The 18,336-nt window shown below is 37.7% G+C and overlaps 1 protein-coding gene across 1 annotated transcript in view; it reads right to left on the bottom strand.

The window, feature by feature from the left end:
• Positions 1-1,294: 1,294 nt before the first annotated feature.
• The window catches only part of LOC106526189 (gap junction gamma-1 protein), a 22,277-nt gene continuing 5,235 nt past the window's right edge, over positions 1,295-18,336 (bottom strand). Inside the window, exons 2-5 of the mRNA XM_014020711.1 lie at positions 9,265-9,536; positions 8,957-9,188; positions 4,929-5,609; positions 1,295-2,577 (exon numbers count right to left, since the gene is read on the bottom strand). Coding sequence (XP_013876165.1) covers positions 2,564-2,577; positions 4,929-5,609; positions 8,957-9,188; positions 9,265-9,504 — 1,167 coding nt within the window. The 5' untranslated portion in view covers positions 9,505-9,536 and the 3' untranslated portion in view covers positions 1,295-2,563. The remainder of the gene's footprint in view (positions 2,578-4,928; positions 5,610-8,956; positions 9,189-9,264; positions 9,537-18,336) is intronic.

Below are 18,336 nucleotides of genomic sequence, written 5' to 3'. Positions count from 1 at the left end.
TCATAATTATGACTTAGCTATCAAAAGATAGCTAAGTCATAATAATGAGATAGTATCTCATGACATAGTGTCTCATAATAATGAGATAGTGTCTCATAATAATGAGATAGTGTCTCATAATAATTAGATAGTGTCTCATAATAATTAGATAGTGTCTAATAATTAGTATCTCATAATGAGATAGCTAAGTCATAATTATGAGATAGTATCGCATAATTATGAGATAGTGTCTCATAATAATTAGATCGTGTCTCATAATAATTAGTATCTCATAATGAGATAGCTAAGTCATAATTATGAGATAGTATCGCATAATTATGAGATAGTGTCTCATAATAATTAGATCGTGTCTCATAATAATTAGTATCTCATAATGAGATAGCTAAGTCATAATAATGAGATACAAGTTTTATTTTTTATCAGGGTGGCAGAAATGGGCTTTCATACTAGGGGAAAAACTAAAAAATGAAATAAAAAAATTTGAGACAAATGCATGTAGGCTACAGACAGTAAAATTTAAATTTAGTGCTAAAATATATAACTTGTTTTAAGCTGGAAAAATATGGTCAAATTAAAATATGGGATGGTCCTTTCATTAAATTGGTGCATTTTAAGTGTATTTATTTATTGGGCCATTTATACAGTTTTCATTTGTAGTTTCAGTTCCAGTCCTCCACAGCACAGCACGAAGACAGTTCCAGACAATATGGCAGAAATAAAAGTTAAATGAAAATGTCAGTCTGGAAAGCTTTTATTCCCAGTTAATGGCCATTTAGCTTACATTACTTTTGTATGTCAAGCCTTTTACTCCGGTTAAGTACTGGTTTCAAAACTACTTGAGTTGATACTTTAGCTGAAGTCTTTAAACCTCAGCATTTATATTTCTGAGTAATGAAATGCTTTGGACACCTCTGCTCCTCATAGCTCAAAACAGAAGCAAGTAGTAACAAGACATTTAATAATTCCCTTTAACTATAAAAACAAGACTAAAACAATAAGTTTAGTTTTCTAAATGAAAGTCACATGAACAATGCCACCTTATTTACAAAAACTGAGGTAATGATTCTTACAGGTGCTAATTTTGGACAATATCCGACATTCAGCCCTTTAAATGAAACTGGAGCTTGTTGACAGGGAAGAGAAGTAGAAATAACAGCCTGACCCTTTAATAGAGAACATTAGGCCAAGACGTCCCTTTAAATTTTCGTTTGTAATGCAACAAATGGTCCATAGATGGCGCTGCAGGACCAGAACTGTCATTAAGTTTATTCAACACAAACTCAGGCCAAACCAGTTTAATTCAAATATATTTATTTATTTTACTCTTAAGACAAAATAATCTCTACAGTTACAAAAAGAAAACTACAAAACGTTCAATAAAAAAGGAAGCACTGAAAGATATTTGAAATGGAATGTCGTTCCTGTAAAAACTGGACTAAAGCAAAAAGAACAAATCTTTGGCATTCCTGCAGCCACAGATTGGAAACTGATTTTTACAAACTTTTGGTTTCAGGATGTAGGAAAAGTTGGAGTTTTTCATCCTCAGGATGCACCTCAGCGTAACGACTGAGCACAAACAGAACTGTTAGAGATGACAAATGTTACCATAAAGAAAAGTCAACTGCAAAAAAAAGGTATTAAATATTTCAACTGATGCTTTCAGCTACTCTGCAATACTTTCTGTAATACTTATTTGAAGGCAGAAAAGGTTTCTAGAAAACATCCTACTTTAAGCTGTAACATGAGGCAGGTGGAGTACATGATGCAGAAAAAAAAAAAAGATGCGCTAGTTACAGATTATTTTAACTGATGGACTGAGAATCATTTCTGCACTAAACATTTCATTTCAAAGAAGAAGAATTCAAGCATTGCCCAGGTACAGATCTCGGCCGATTTGGAGCAAGAACGCAGATTTTAAAATAAAAAGTTCAAAAAACATTTGTGGTGGAACGAACTCAATGAACCTTGAGGACCAATTTGTTTACAAAAAAAAAGGACCTTGCACACACTCTGAGAAAGTAGTTACCCTAGGCTGTGTTCTGTGAGACTCAGAGTACAACAAGCCACAACAAGGAGACGTTAACATTCAGTGACAGTTCATAAAAAGAGAAACTCCTTTTGTGGAAAAATACAAAAAGTGATGGCTCAGCCAGAAGGACTTTAAAGCTTGGAATAATAACCATCCGATGTGGCCGCAGGAAGACGGCGCGGGGCGTACAGGCTGTTTCAAGGAAGGCTTGGATGAAGCACAAACTCCAGATGTGGCAGGATTTCAAGTTTTAGAGACATGGAGATTTAAACATTTGTCACAACGTGGCTCGCTCAGCAACTGGGCTTTACACCGACCACTAATACTGAAGGCACAAATCGCTTGTCCATACACACAAGAACGCACAAACACACACACACACACAACATTCTGGTCTCCCTCAGTGGTCTGACTGCAATCCCATATGTGATTCTCTCTCTCCCCCACCACACACACACACACACACACACACACACACACACACGATGCGTTTAAGGCCAGTAGGAGGACAGACGTCTGATGCAGGAAGCATGCTCAGGCACGGAGTCCTGCAAAGAAAGGATAAAACATTTAGATCAAGACTGGATTTAAACATCTTAATACAGATGAGGTTAGAAAATTTAACTAAACTGTTAAACATTTTCAACTGCAGATAAAACTTCAATCAAAATATATTCTGTAAAAACAGGCAGGTGGCAAAAAAAAGGGGGGGGGGGTGTTGAGGTTTTGTCCAAATAAATTGTAATATGATCAAACTTTGATTTTTTTTTCCACAACTAAACTGACCCATCAGGGTCTGCTGGTGTGTGTCTGTGTGTGTGTGTCTGTGTGTGTGTTGGGGTGGGGGGGGTCAAGCAACGACTGAAACCTCTATCGAGAAAAAACACTGTTAGTACTTTATAGAAACAAAATACTATTTGGAAACAAAAGTATTAAATCCTGGTTTTTTTCCTTTTAATTTTTAAACCTCTGTTCTTTAAAATTAGTTATTTTAAATTAAAAATGTGCAGTAAAAGATAATTTTTATGGATTTTATTAGACTCTTCAGGTAGATTTGGTAATATATTTCCATCTTCATTTTCTTCAAAGTTATGTCATTTTATACAGTGTACTTTGACCTAATTAGTTATATTGTCCTCCTCAAAAAAGCTGTAACCTCTAGACCAGGGGTCTTAAACCTCTGGTCCTTGAGAACTGCAACCCTGAGTTTCTCTCTTCCAAAGCACTTATTTGCATGAATGGGTGATGATCAGGCTTCTGCACAATTTGAAGACTTAATTCAGTCACCGAGTCAGGTGTGTTGGACCAGGAAAACATCTAAAACATGTAAGATTGTGGCCCTGGAGGACCAGAGTTTGAGACCCCTGCTTTAGACTGATCTAGATCTGATTTTGTCACAATGTTTTAGAGCAGTGGTTTCCAAACTTTTTATCTTCTGACCCACAAAATATTCATGGCAAAAACTTGTGACCCCAAATATTACTGGTCTGAGTACACAAACTTCATTAATAACCCTAAAAACACAGGCTTTGACAATCTAAACAGCTTGTACACAAATATAAATACTTATATTTATGTTGTGTTTTTGTAATAATTATAGGGAAAATATTACATCAGAAATTTTTATTAGCCTTTAAATTGGTTTCTGGAGATTATCCAAGGTGCTTCATGACCCATAATTGGGTCCAAAGCCCAACTTTGGGAACCAAAGTGCAGTGGTTCCCAAACTTTTCAGCTTTTGACCCACAAAATAACAGTAGCAGAGACCTATGACCCCAACTGTTTCTGGATGATAAACATTTGTATCAGGTCAACTAAACATGGGCATAGTAACAATATTTTTATACTACATTTATCCATTTTAAATATACTAACCTCACTCCTTTGTAACAACTGAGGCAAAAATGTCATTAATTCAGAAAATCTTTTCAGGACCCCACCTTGATGTTTCGGGACCCCACTTTGGGTCCCGACCCCAACTTTGGGAAACATTGTTTTAGACAACTCATGCAGACTTATGTAAAGTTTATGAATTACTCAAATACTGCAGGTTATACACGTTCAACTCGGAGTTACAGAATGAATCTATATTAAACAGACTGTAGTGTTGGAATAAGTTGTCCAACAGTGACAGAGCCTTTAGAGAGGAAAAAGAGTGTCTTTATATAGGATATAAGTCAATCTGGTTTCAACTGGATTATTTTTATTTTCTGTCATGAGAGCTCACGTCTTGGTTTGACAATCAGCTTTGGTCTGAACCTGCAGCTGAGGACTAATGAAGACCTGGTTTGTTCCAACTTATTGGTAAAAAAAAAACTTGAGTCAGGTGTGTAAAAGTAAAGATATTTTGAATTCTTAAACTTTTGAAGTCGGATTTTTCCATTGGCCACTTCCCTGATTTTATGTCAGTAAATAATTTGTCTCTTTATTTCAAAGTGAAGTTTGTCTGCAGATGAAAGCAGTTCATGAAGCTGAAGCTTCACAAAGGGCACCTGACTAAAGTCCTGGCTCTGCAAACAAACATTCTCTCAAAGATTTACAGCTTTAATCTGACTTTTCTTTTTTCCACTTCAAATTCAATTTTAGGTTTTCATCTTGAAATCTGTGCAGGTTTTTCGACCAATACATCATTTTCTGAAGACATTCTGCAGCTGTTGTATAACCACTCGAGTTGTTTTGTTTTCTAATTAATGACAGCTGTAGGTTTCCCCATCTCTTTGTAAAAACGGCATTTATAAAGTGCCAACTCTAAATGTTTTAGGAATGATTTGGGTCTGAAAGTTATTTTAAAGGTTCTGGTTTAATTGAAGACAGTCCAAATAAACTTTTATGTGTAAGAAATGGCAACGCCACAGAATCTGTTGAACCTGAAGACACGAACCAACGGTGATGTCACTACCTTTCTCGGTTGACTCGCCCTGCTTCTCCTGGGCGAAGTTGAGGCGGTTCTGCTCAGCAGCTGTCTGTGCAGCTGTGTTGACCTCCGGGCTGCTGCTGCGCGAAGGACTTCCTTCATCCGCCTGGTATGCCAGGTCCAGATGCTGCTGCGCCAGCTTCAGGTGCCTCCTCAACCGCTCCAGCTCCCTGGACGAGGGGCCCTCGTCCCCGAAGCTCTCCCGCCCGGAGTCGCCCATCGGCAAGTCCCTCAGCTCTCCCTTCAGCTTCTCCTTCTTCATGGCGGAGTGGTAGCCGGGCGGAGCCGTGGGGATGGAGCGGCCCGACTGCGGGCGCTGGGAACGCGAGTTGAGAGCTGCTCGCTTGCGGAAAGTATCCCGGATGCCGCCGACCCCCAGATGGATCATTTCCAGGAGGGTGAGGAGCAGGCAGAGGAAGGACACGACGTACATCACCAGCAGGAAGATGGTTTTCTCAGTGGGGCGGGACACGAAGCAGTCCACCGTGTGGGGGCACGGGGAGCGGCTGCACACGTACGAAGGGATCACCTCGAAGCCGTACAGGACGTACTGGCCGAAGAGGAAGGCCACCTCGAAGGCGGAGCGCCAAAACAGCTGGCAAACGTAGACCTTCATCAGGCCGTCCCGCAGGATCCGCCGACGACCGTCGTGCTTTTTCTCTGGGCCTTAAAACAACAAACACTGATCAGAATCTCAAGGAGGAAATAAACCTTTTGTTACAGATGCAATAATTGCTTCCATCTAAGCCGATTCCAAACTTTTTTTAATTCCACACAGACGTCTGTCCACCTAAACAAGTTTTAAAATCTTATATCCAACCAAAAAGTCTTTCATCTTGTTTTGAGACTGATTTACTAAACAAGAACTGATTGTGTAAGAATAATCTTGTTTTCAGAATGTGTAAGATTATTTATCTTGTTAGTCTGAAAATTTGACTTGAGGCACAGTGTGTAGGATTTGTTGTTTTCAGCGACATCTAGTGGTTGAGTGGTTGAATAATCCTCCCTGGTCCTCCCCCCACCCCCACTTCCAAACGCTACGGTGTCTCTCAGGTGTCAAAAACCTTTGATAATTCCAACCGCGATGTCTACCAGCAGCTTCAGGGCTAGTGATGTTTCAAGTGGTAAGATTATGAGCTTTAATAAGTAAAATTATCCCAGCTATGTTTACATGCACAAAATTATTTAATCTGATTGAAATGTATTCAGATTAAATAATCCAAATGTACTGTTTACATGGACACAATCCGATCATGAAAAGTGTTTACATGCACCAGAGTTTTATTCAGAATAAAAGTCCGGACATGCACAGTGTTGTAAACGTTCAGCTCTACTTCGGTGTTACAAACATAAAGCTCCTCTGTGCGCTCAGGACAGACCCATGTCAGTTTTTAATAACGGTACAGACGCCATAATCCTCGGTTGAGCTGCAGCCTGCAGATGAAGCAATATGTGTTTTTTATTTTTATTTCTTGCGAAGCAACGTCTGCTGTTTGCCTCCTTTTTCATCTGTTAAGAGAGCGAGGAGGAAAAGTTCTGCACGGTGCTGCACAGCTGGAGCGCTGCTGTCCCACCGGGTGAATGAAAGTCAGCAGACATGCGCACAGYTCAGTTTTCTACAATCAGAATAAGATGATCCGATTAAGTGTTTACATGAACCTCATTCCGATTATCAGTCAGCATAACCCACCCCTTTCATTCAGATTAAAAATTCATTCGGATCGAGCTCAATCGGATCAGAATAATCGGAACGGGCTGTTTACATGACACATTTTATTCCGAACGGCTGTTTAATCTGATGTAAATGTAGCAGACAGACAAAAAATATTACAGTATTACAAACTAAAATCGTTTGACGCCGCCACCACAGTTTGTCCTTCATGAGTCTTCGTAGACAAGATGGCGGTTACCTGAGTGGCGACCCGCGACCATGGAGATTAAACAGCTTTTTATAAAGGTAAAAATAATAATGTCTTTGTCTGCAATGATTAGACATGTTTTTTTTTTTTTAATTATTGTCATTAGTGATTATCTTAATTTCGGCGAAAAGACTTGATGAAATCCTACACACTGCCTTTAAAGTCAAAAATTTCTGCCTATGCAGTAAGAAAATTTTACTTGGTAAGATTCTTAATATACTTGATTCGACTTAATTTTTTTTCTTATTTCAAGAATCTTACCAAGTAAAATTTTCTTACTCCATTGGCAGAAATTTTTGACTTAATTTGAGTCAAATTTTCAGACTAACAAGACAAAATCAGTTTTTGTTTAGTAAATCAGTCTCAAAACAAGATCAAAAAGACTTTGGCTGATGTAAGATTTTAAAACTTGTTTAGGTGGACAGCTTTTACAGTGTAGATGTGAAAGGTTGTGATAAAACATTTGCAGCTAAACAAAAACTAAACTTTTCCCCAGATATAGACTGGTTATTTGGCTGATTAGTTGCACTGGTATTTGCCATCTTTTCAGCAATCTGCAGACCATCTCTTTGCTCGTTTATTGACAAGACGTTTTCACTTTCAGTGGCTTTTCCATGGTCGAGTCAGAGGCAACAGGTTTAGGAGAGAAATTTAAAGATTTCTTATCAGCATTAGTCTGAATGTGGCAAAAAATATGGCACCAATCCATCACAAAGTATAAAGAAAACCAGAATCCACAATACACAGGATGTCAGAAGTCATCCTATTGATCCAAGATTGTAGAATTTAAGTTTCGTGGAGAAAAAACAAAACGCCACCTGCTGCTATTGTTGTATAGATGTTTCATTTTGCACTTGTCTGCTGCAGCTGTCGATGCTTGTTTATGTAAATATTTCAGTTTTATTGTACTATTTTTCACTATCGTTCACGCTGAACATCGGGATCTGTGCAACCAGTTTCGTTACCCTTCATGAACATCTGATGTTTGTGTTTGAGGGAATGACAAATTAATATCCTTGAATCCTTGAAGACGGCAGCCATTTTCTTGACACAGCCTAAAAGATTGGCCCCTTAACTTGCTGGGTTACTCAGATTTGCTTATTTCAATCAAAAAAAAATCTCATTTTAAGTTGTTTTAAACTTGTTTTCAGAGTAGACTTTTCTTCAGTGCACTACTTTTGAGCATCACAAGCTTATTATAAAGAGACAAAAAGCTGAAAATTGTAGTAAAATATTGCTTAAAATTAGATTTTTGTAGCTAGTTTCAAGATTCCGCTTATCTTGTTTGACTTGAACAAAATGTCTTATTTTTAGAAATCTTGTCAAGAGAATTTTAACTTGTTCCATTGGCAGATTTTTTTGCTTATTTCAAGCCAAAAAATCTTATATTAATTTTTTTTACTTATTTTTGGAGTGGCCTTTTTTCCAATGTATTTCATGTTCTTTTCTTTCTGAAATAAAAAACGTGTCCTGATACTTTTGACTCACCCTGTAAAAAATAATACAGCTATCTTTTAAGAGCAACCTGTACACCATCCATTTTATAAAATCTGAAAATAATGACAATTAAATGCTTTCCACTGTCATTTTACTTGTGATTTCTTAAGAATCATTTGTATCTCGTCATTTTATGTAATAATTTTTCACCAAGTTTTATTGCTCAAAGATCTGTGAATTGCTTTAAAGTCAATGACAGACTGGACCGACAAACAGGAAGTCAGAGGCTGTGTGTGAAATTTATCCACAACTGCAATCTGTGTGTATTTAGTGTGGAGGTTTAGATTTACATTATGCATTAATTTACAACACAATTTATAAAAAAAAAGAGTTTAACTAAACTAGCTGACAAAAAAAAAATCAAATCAAGTGATCAGCTGATTCATCCTGTCACCTAAACCTACATCCTAGTCTAATCACTCTAGAGCAGGACTTGGATCCTTGAAGTTACAGATTTATGATTTAGAGGTGGAAAAAGCTTTTTTAAGATCCATCTTTCACAGTTCAAGCTAAAATTGGCCGATTCTGGCCAACTCAATCAGTACATCTTTGCGAAACTTAAAAAACAAAAAACAAAAAGAAAAACAGCTTCCTTACTTTTCTGTGGGTTTTCTTTCTCTGGCTTGTCCGGTTCAATCTCCTCAGCGATCATAGGGTCCTCCTCTCCGTTATCCTCCGCCTCTTCGTAGTCACGCACCGCCCCGCGGCTCACGATGGGCATCCTCTTCTTCTTGGTCCTAACAGGCCGGTACTCGCCGTCGTCCATGCGTGCAATCTTGTGCATGGCGAAGCCCAGGTACATGATGGTGGGGGTGGTGATCATGATCACCTGGATGAAACACGAGTCAGTCAGAGGGTCGGCGGATCGTTTTCCCAAAGCTTTGAGCCTCGCCCACACAACTCACCTGGAAAATCCAGAACCTGACGTGAGAGAGGGGAGCAAACTCGTCGTAGCAGACGTTCTCACACCCAGGCTGCTGCGTGTTGCAGACAAATTTACTCTGCTCATCGTAGTAGATGGTTTCACCGCCGACGGCCGTCAGCACGATGCGGAAGACGATGAGCACGGTGAGCCAGATCTTCCCCACGAAAGTGGAGTGGTTGGAGATCTCATCCAGCAGCCGCGTCAGGAAACTCCAACTCATGGTGCTGAGGACACTGGAGCCCTAAATCAGATCTGAGTCAAAGGAAAGAAGGTAGAGACTGAACTGTAAGCAAGAGACAATCTCATGATCTATATTAGAAGACATTCATTTCCTTCAGGGGTTCACTGCTGATTTAAACAACAAGTTCAAAATGTAACTGAAGTTGATCTGATGTGAAGGCAGATGTCCACGGCTGCTTAATTCAGCTTCTAAGCTAAAAATCTAACAGTTTAACAAACCCAACTGCATGGCCTTTCACCTGTTGAATATCTGTTCAGACCTCAGAACAATGATTCAACAAAACATGACCCACTTCCATGGAAACACTAATGACTGCATTCACTTGAGCCACTGTGTCAGGTTCAGTGTTACAGACTTATCATTGAACATACATAACCTGTGCAGTGAAAGAAGAAACTAGAGAATTGCATTTCCTGCAAAAATGCTAGTGTGAATGAATGCCTGTTGCTGAGAACTTCAGCTGAAAGCCACTGAAATACAGCTGAAAATGATTAATAGCAAAAGTAAGTTAAAGTTAAACCTGGAAATCTGAAAGCAAAAATAAGGCAGAAAATTAGTAAAAAAGGAGCAAAAATGTAGCTGAATTAGCATAAAAAAGCTAAAATCTAAAATAGCTGAACATAGAAAAAGCAACTGAGAAGCATAAATAACTCAAAATAGCAGAATGAAGCACAAAAAAAAGTAAAAAATTAACAGAAGAGTAACAGAAAAGGGCAGACCTAGCTAAATCACTAGAAAAAAAAAAGCTAAAATTTGCCAAAAAAAGGAGCAAAAATTGTCAAAGAATTTAATAAGAGCAAAACCAGAACAAATTGTGTAAGGTTTTGAAAAGTTTTAGAAACAATTTGAAGGATTTTAAGGATGTTGAAAAAACTCCATTCATTTTCAATGGCAAAAAAAATTGGCTAAAAGTGTGAAATAGCTAAAAAGTATAAATAGCAGAAATGCCAAAAGTCATAGCTGGAATGTCCTGAATGAGCTGAACATTTTGATATATGAATTGTTGAAATATTTTGGAACACAATTTTTTGAAAAAAATTGTGGAACGAGAAACGAGCCAAAAACGTTCGGATGTAAAAATGATAAAGGAATTCACACTGATTAAAGCCCATAAAAAAAAAAGGACAGAATAAGTAAAAATACTCCAAACTAAATTAGCAAAACTAACTCTAAAGATGCTCTGAAACCAAATTCCCACTGATTGTTTTAAAAGGACGAGATCAGAAACTGATCCGGCCTGTTGTGTGTTTGTGTTTTGCGGAGGAAGGGTGCAGTGGTAACAAGGTGGGACTGTGATGAGGTTGCAGATCACAAGATATTTGGGAGTGAAAGGTGAAGCACCTACATCTGCCTCTACCCTCATCTGTACCACTGTGGGCCCATCAGTAAGACCCTCTGCTCCATGTGTGTGATGGAAAAACAGCATTTATTAATCCCAATGGGGGAAACTGGGTATTATAGTAATACTACAAGGCCCGCAGAAACTATATATAAAAAGAGTTTGTGTTTCCTGTGCAAAAAGGACTAACTAACTCAGCTGAGTCTCTTCAGACCTCAGAACAGTGTAACTCTACATGACCTGGGCCTGTTTTTATCCAATTTCCTGGAATTTTACTTAATGCTGTCAAGAATGGTTTTAAGTGTAAAAAAAAAAAAACCTCTTGGCTCAAAGCTGGGATTAAAAGTCACTTATCAAGCATCAAAGGTTGTATTCACACCCAGTAGTTCAGTAGACTCAGTTTGATTGAGGACCAAAACTGCAAGATTGTACATTTTCAGATAGTGTTTGAACTACGGTTGGGCATAATCGTATCGTGTGCAATTAATCGTCAGAAAAACATTAATCAATTTTTTGGCACTTGACGATTAATGCGATTAATGCCACCAAGCAGAGTCCGCTCTGTGCTCCTCTCCTCTTCAAATATGACGAACATTTAAGCAAAAGTTCTGTAATTTATCCATCAACACAATTAAAATTTGATGTACAGCCTGAAGTCTGTGATTTTGACACAATTTAGAAAATAAAATTTTATGAAGAGCAAATCTTTCCCACTAAATTGGTCATGTGACGAGGACATAAGCGTGTCCAGGGACTCCAGGAAATTAATCGTCAAATTAATCGTTATCGGCTAAATACCACAATTAATCGTGATTAATTTTTTTGCCAATATCGCCCAACCCTAGTTTGCATTTATACTGTACTTTATGAAACAAACTAAACACTGAGAACAACCTGTCACAAAGCCAATCCTGGATGTTTGAAAACCTCAGGTAAGGACAAATCTATTGATTTCATGTTCAAGAATATTCTGAGTAGGGCTGGGCGATAAACCGATTAATTTGATTTTGCCATTTATAAAGATTTAATTTTGGGGGGAAAAAAAAATCAAGATTTTCTTCTCACCAGTGCACTCTTTGGAGCTTGTTAATTCAGAGGTCACCCTCCCTGTCCCTGAAGAAACTTACATGACAATACAGCAGCCAGCAGAGAGGATCTACTTCTCAAAAAAGGCCCAGTTTCTTCAGTTTTCTGGAACTGGTTAGGTTTTACAACCTTGGACTTGGAGCAACGAACACCTCACTGCAAAATCTGAAGGCTCTTGCTACAAAAAGCAGGAGTACAACTAACTTGTTTCAATATCTGAAACAGAGGCACTCCGTTGAGAGGGAAGCAAAATCGATTAAAGTTTAAAATCTAATTTTTGTTGGGCCATATCGCCCAGGCTTAATTCTGAGTAATAAAAGATAAAATTATGAAAATCCTAAGATAAAGTCCACATTCAACACGGTGATGTAATAATGTTCATGGACATGTCGATGGTCAGGTTGTACAGACCATTTTGCATGAAGACAGAAAAAGTCTCAGGGTTTTCAAAAACTCAGCTTCAAAATAAATTCACATCCTCCTCCTCCACTTAAATGCCTGCATGACACCCCCCCCCCACACACACACACACACCACATCCATCGTATCATTCAAGTTTGTTTAAATTAAATTTACAGATTTCATGAAGGCCGAGTTAAAATTACACACACGCATATATATACATATCTTGACCAATGTCAACAACACACAGACTGTCTCATGTAGGCTGCATTTCCTCATCTGATCTGTAATATTCTCTCCAGAACCTGCACATTCATTAGACTGTATAACACATCATGATGTTAGTCACTTGGACAATTCACCTACACTGCCATCAGTAATATGCACCTGCATATATATTCATTTATGTACTGTACTAGGTATATGTACATTGTTATACATCACGAGTATAGTGTTTTTGTTTTTCTTTTACTTATTTTTTATTCCATCTCACCCTGTCCTGGTTTGAGCTGATCTAATGTGCAAATTTCCCCACTGTGGGATCAATAAAGTTTTATCTTATCTTAGAAATATGCACCTTTAAGTCCAACATTATGGTATATGTAATCTTTTCCCCTCATTTGTTTTTTAAGACATTTGCATACCTAAACCTGTTTTCCACGCCTTATTTTAATCACTTTGTACATTTCAACTGAGAATCCCCCTCAGGTGGGGGACCCCTGTGGTGCAGTGTATTGTTGGGGAGGACAGATCTGTCGTCTCAGTCCATCTTAGTGGCAACTCTGGAGCGGTCTCATATCTGGGAGAACAAAAAGTGATTCTTAGACTTAAGACTTGATAAATAGCATTTACACTTAAGTTCTGACAATTCTTTAAATGTCCTCCTACTTTCAGAGATTAAGATTGAAACAGGCCCTGACTGAGCTTTGTGAAAATAAGTTAAACCTTGAGTTCAAAGTTTCCCAGATTTTCTGTTCAATTTCTTATATTTTCAGAGAAATCATTTTGTCAAGTTTACTGAATACATAAAGCCATACTTTCATCTTTTTTCACTTCTAGCTCCAACTCTAACAGTAAAGGCAGTGTACGGTCATTTTGGACGAGGTTAGCTCGTTGTTGCAGATGTCCAGACACGGATTAGTTTCTGCAAGTTTCATTAAAATGCATCCAGTGGTTCAGGATTATTTTACTAACAAGACCACACATTTAGGATTGTTGGGGGCCCCAGGAAATTAATATGTGGGGCCACAGACCTGTTCCCCATCTTTGGTGGCACCTCTGTTCTTGTGAAGCCTTCACATTTTAAAAAAGTTGTTTTTACTTAATGTTTACCAACTGTTGATGGGTGAAGAAATTCAACCTTAAGATTTTTCTGTCCCCCCCAAACATCTACTGGTTTGTGTTTCAGCCCAGTAAAGAGTTTATTCTGAATATTTGAGGTCTTGTAAGACAAAATGGCACATTGTTGTACCAGGAAAGCAATGGATGTTTTTTTCTCCCTGGTTGTTGAACATTTTATAGACCCACATGAATAAATGGGGAAAACAATTTGTTCCTGACTTCTCATCAGTGAGCTTTATAAGCCTTTACCATTACTGAAATACTCCTAATTGGGACAATAAAAGAACCCAAAAAGTGTCAAAACTACCACAATGTTTGAAAAAAAAAAAACAAAAAACAAAAAACAAATGAAGAGTACATGAAAAGTACGTTTCAATAAAGAAATGGAGTCAAGTTCTGTGTTTGTCTTGGAACTCACACACGCAAATTTCTTTAACTTTAAACAAAGTAAATTAATTTTGTTGGTGAGAGCAAGATATCTGGTAGTGGTTTGGTTAATCCTGCGTTCTCCGCTCGCTGGCAGAGCGAGCCTGAGCAGCTCCATGAAAAATCAAAGTGGTCGGCGGGCGGAGAGCTGCCAAGAGACCTGCTGAGGGTTTGGACTGCACCACTTATTGGACGAAAACAACGAATCCACTCAGGAATTTATTTACCACCTCACTACCTGAAGTGATACCATTAAAAACCACCTTCAACAACAGCCAACATTCACAACAACTGGGCTGCTCCAGGTTTTTGGGCACAGAATTGAGCCAAACTCAGCCTCTTTTCAAAAACAAAAAACAAACAAACAAAAAACCTTAATTAGAAAGTAAAAACTCAGGCTGGTGACACCATCGTTTACAATCCAGCCAAGTTCACAGAAATTAAACGCTACATATAAAACTGAGAAGTAAATTACAAGCAGAGCCTATTTTAACCAAACGGAGCTAAATAAATCCCCTGAGATGAAAAAGTGAGGCGAGAACTGAGAGTTTCACACTAAAATCATCTCATGCTCAGAGCTTTAATGCATCATGTGATCTGCAGCTTTTACCACAGGAAAATATAGTTTCATGTCTAAGACAAAGGCTGCAGACATTTTCTGATGACTATTTTGTATTAGCTGTAGCGGCCATCTTTACTTGGACCAACTCCAAAATTTAATCAGCTGCAGTGACACAGCCAATGATCGTTTCCTCAAAGTTTGATTTAATCACATCAAGTAGTTCATGAGTTATTTCACCAACAGAGTTCACAAATTAGCAAAATCTGTAACTATATTTATGTGCACTCCTATTTCTCAGACTGTGTGAGGACTCAGTCTACCACACCTGATTTTACTTTGAAATCTGTAAAACTCCCAGAGTTATGACCGTTTCTGTGTTTTCTACGATGAGATGGGTTCAGCAGCCATCTTGAATCTGGTTGACTCTTAAAGTTGGTCAGTCGTAGATTTACATCTAATAATTGTTTCCTGAAGGTTTCAGTAAAACTCATCCAGTGGTTCAGAAGTTATTTTGCTAACAGACATGAGCAGAAACAGCTTCGGATGACGTGAAACACTAATTTTTCTAAAGCAGACGTGCCAGTTGGAAAAATCTTCCAACCAGAAGAAGAGGAGGAAAAAAAATGAAATGAAAATAAAAAACATTGGAGGGAGCGACAAAAACCAAACTGTGGAAATTATACGCTTCGAGGTTCAGACCTACCAGTCTGTCAAAAACGGTTACAAGTTCCCAAAGAGTCATCTGGTGTCATTAAGTTCAAAACAAGCCTGCAGTAAATGCTGGTTCCACTGTGGGAATATCTGAGCTGTTTGACCAAACACAGCGCCTCTGTGACCCTGAAGGACCGACAGACAGAAACAAGTCCAGCTGCAAGGTGACATCTGCTGAAAGCCTCTGTGATCAGCCCACATGTCGACACACAGCTTTAATAAATAATCTGTCAGATTAAACCATTTAACTCTGCGTGCCTCTATCTGGTTTCTAACAGCTGATGGGAAATTTAAAAAGCCTTTTGACAACTAAAAGGTTGTCCCTTTAAATTTAGTCTGATTTTCATGTGCATAAGGGGGTAGGAGCTGGGACTTTAATCTCAGATTTCTGAGAAGATTAAAACCTGAATTCAACAAAAAAAGAAAGCCAGAACTCTGGAATAATTTTATTAATCTGCTGCGGCCCTAACAAAACAAAGCGTATATTCTGGGCCTTTTTTTAAACTAACAATGTAAAAAAAGAAATTAAGTCAAATCAAATGGAAACCACAAACGACAAAAACGCAAATGACTCCATACAGATTTCTGTTAAAGTTTTTCCCCTTTAAATAAATAAATAAATAATACCACCTGCCATGAAAGGTCAGCAATCAAGCGCCTCTGTTAGTAAAACATCTCACAAACTAGTTGATCAAACTGTCAAAGAGCAGTCAGTGGAAGAGCTATAACTGGATGCTGAAGCTAACAGCTAGCTGCAGCTCTGTGTGGCAGTGTCACACTGATCACATCCACAGCTTTTATTAACGCATTAAACAAGTTTTGGTTTTTAAACTATACATGCAGTCTTTCAACAAAAGCTTTTATCATGCAGACATCCACGAGGAATATTTAAGTTTTTGAAGACGTCTTTGCCGCCTTAATGACCATCAGCAGTGAGGGAAGGGAGTGATTTGTACAACTTCATTTAATATAAACAGAGAAATGAGCCATGATTTTATAAACCTGAGCTTTGAGGAATGATTCAGTGTCAGCAAAGTGATGTTTGTCTACGTCTGTAGCGTTCGCTCAATAACTCGTGAACCAGTGGATTACAATAAAACCTGCACATGAACCTACATCTGCAGATGGCAGCCAAGTCTTTGTTACAGATACGCATCTAAACTTTGGTGTGGTAGCAGGGTTGGGCATAATCATATCATGTGCAATTAAATCACCAGAAGAACATCAATCTATTATGTTTTGACACTTGACGATTAATGTCAGCAGGCAGAGTCCGCTCGGTGCTCCTCTCTGCTTCAAATATGATGAACATTAAAAAAAACTAAATTAAAAAAAAAAGTTCTGTAATTTATCCATCAACACAATTTAAAATTTGATGTATAACCTGAAGTCTGTAATTTTAACACAGAACAGATTTTTATGAAGAGAAAATCTTTCCCACTAAATTGGTCATGTGACATAAGGGTGTCCAGGGGATTAATCGCCTAATTAATTGTCAGCTAAATACCACAATTAATCATGATTAATTTTTTGCCAATATTGGACTGATCCAACACAAAGTCAGGAGTCCTCAACCCTTGAGGACCACGAGCCTTTTACCAGAGCAGTGGTTTCCAAAGCAGAGGTCATGACCCCTCTGTGGGTCTTCAAACTGCATTTACAAGACTGACAGTTTGTTGCCTTTAGTTGTTACAAATAGGGTTGGGCAATCTTAGCAAAAAAATTCATCACCATTAATTGGGGTGTTTAGCCGAGGACGATTCATTTCACGATTAATCCCCTGGACCCCCTTATGTCCTGGTCACATGACTAATTTAATGGGAAAGATTTTCTCTTCATAAAAATCTGTTCTGTGTTAAAATTACAGACTTCAGGTTATACATCAAATTTTAAGTTGTGTTGATAGATAAATCAATTACAGAATTTTTTCTTTAAATGTTCGTCATATTTGAAGTGAAGAGGAGCACTGAGCTCTGGTGGCATTAATCGTATTAATCATAAAGTGCCAAAATAAATAAATAAATAAATAAATAGATTAATGTTTTTCTGATGATTAATTGCACACACGGTTATGCCCAACCCTACAAATAAGTGAGGTCAGTGTACTTAAAAATTGAAGTAACCATAATGAATATTCTTGTTGATGATCAGAGGTGTCAAAAGTATTCACATTCATTACTTGAGTAGAAGTATAGATACTAGGGTTTAAACATACTTTTTGGGAAGTAGGAGTATCACCTCAAGCTTTTTACTCAAGTAAAAGTAAGAAAGTACTGATTTTAAAACTACTTAAAGTATAAAAGTTAAAGTAATGAGCACTTAAAAAAGCTATTAAGGATAAAAGCTTAAGCTGTACCACAGGGTTAGTGTACAACCCCCCCCCCCCCACACACACACTTTTTTTCCCTTCTGAAGTCAATGAGCATAATGACAAATTAAAATGTTAAAAATTTTGAATTAAGACTACTTGTTTCAGCCACGATCATCTTCATTCTAGGTTACATGCGTCTGCTACAGTGTGTCCTGCTGGATGTGATGTGAGTCACACAGGTGTGATGAGTGAGTTTAATCCAACAGGATGTTAGAATGGTTTATATTTACACTTCTCATCCCACAATGCATCTGGATAAATTTCTATTTAACTTTTTTTCTGAACAATGAAAAGATGAAATAAAAACAAGTCTAAGTTAAATAGAAATGAAATACTTTTTGCATTTTTTAAAAAACTAACGAGTAGAAAGTACAGATAATTGAATTAAAATGTAAGGAGTGGAAGTAAAAAGTAGGCTAAAAATAATTACCAGTGTTTCCCCTACCATTATACAGGCATTAAACAGTAAAAAAAAAAATTTCTGTGCAGAGAAATTCCTCTGCTATAATTTATTTTAAATAAATATATCAAAGCTCCTCAGTTGAAAACACTAAAATTATAGAAAAGATGTTT

Source organism: Austrofundulus limnaeus, unplaced genomic scaffold (genome assembly GCF_001266775.1).
Source record: "Austrofundulus limnaeus strain Quisiro unplaced genomic scaffold, Austrofundulus_limnaeus-1.0 Scaffold264, whole genome shotgun sequence".
Classification (NCBI taxonomy): Eukaryota; Metazoa; Chordata; class Actinopteri; order Cyprinodontiformes; family Rivulidae; genus Austrofundulus; species Austrofundulus limnaeus.
The sequence above is the reverse complement of the archived record's forward strand: the minus strand, read 5'-3'. Positions and strand labels throughout refer to the sequence as shown.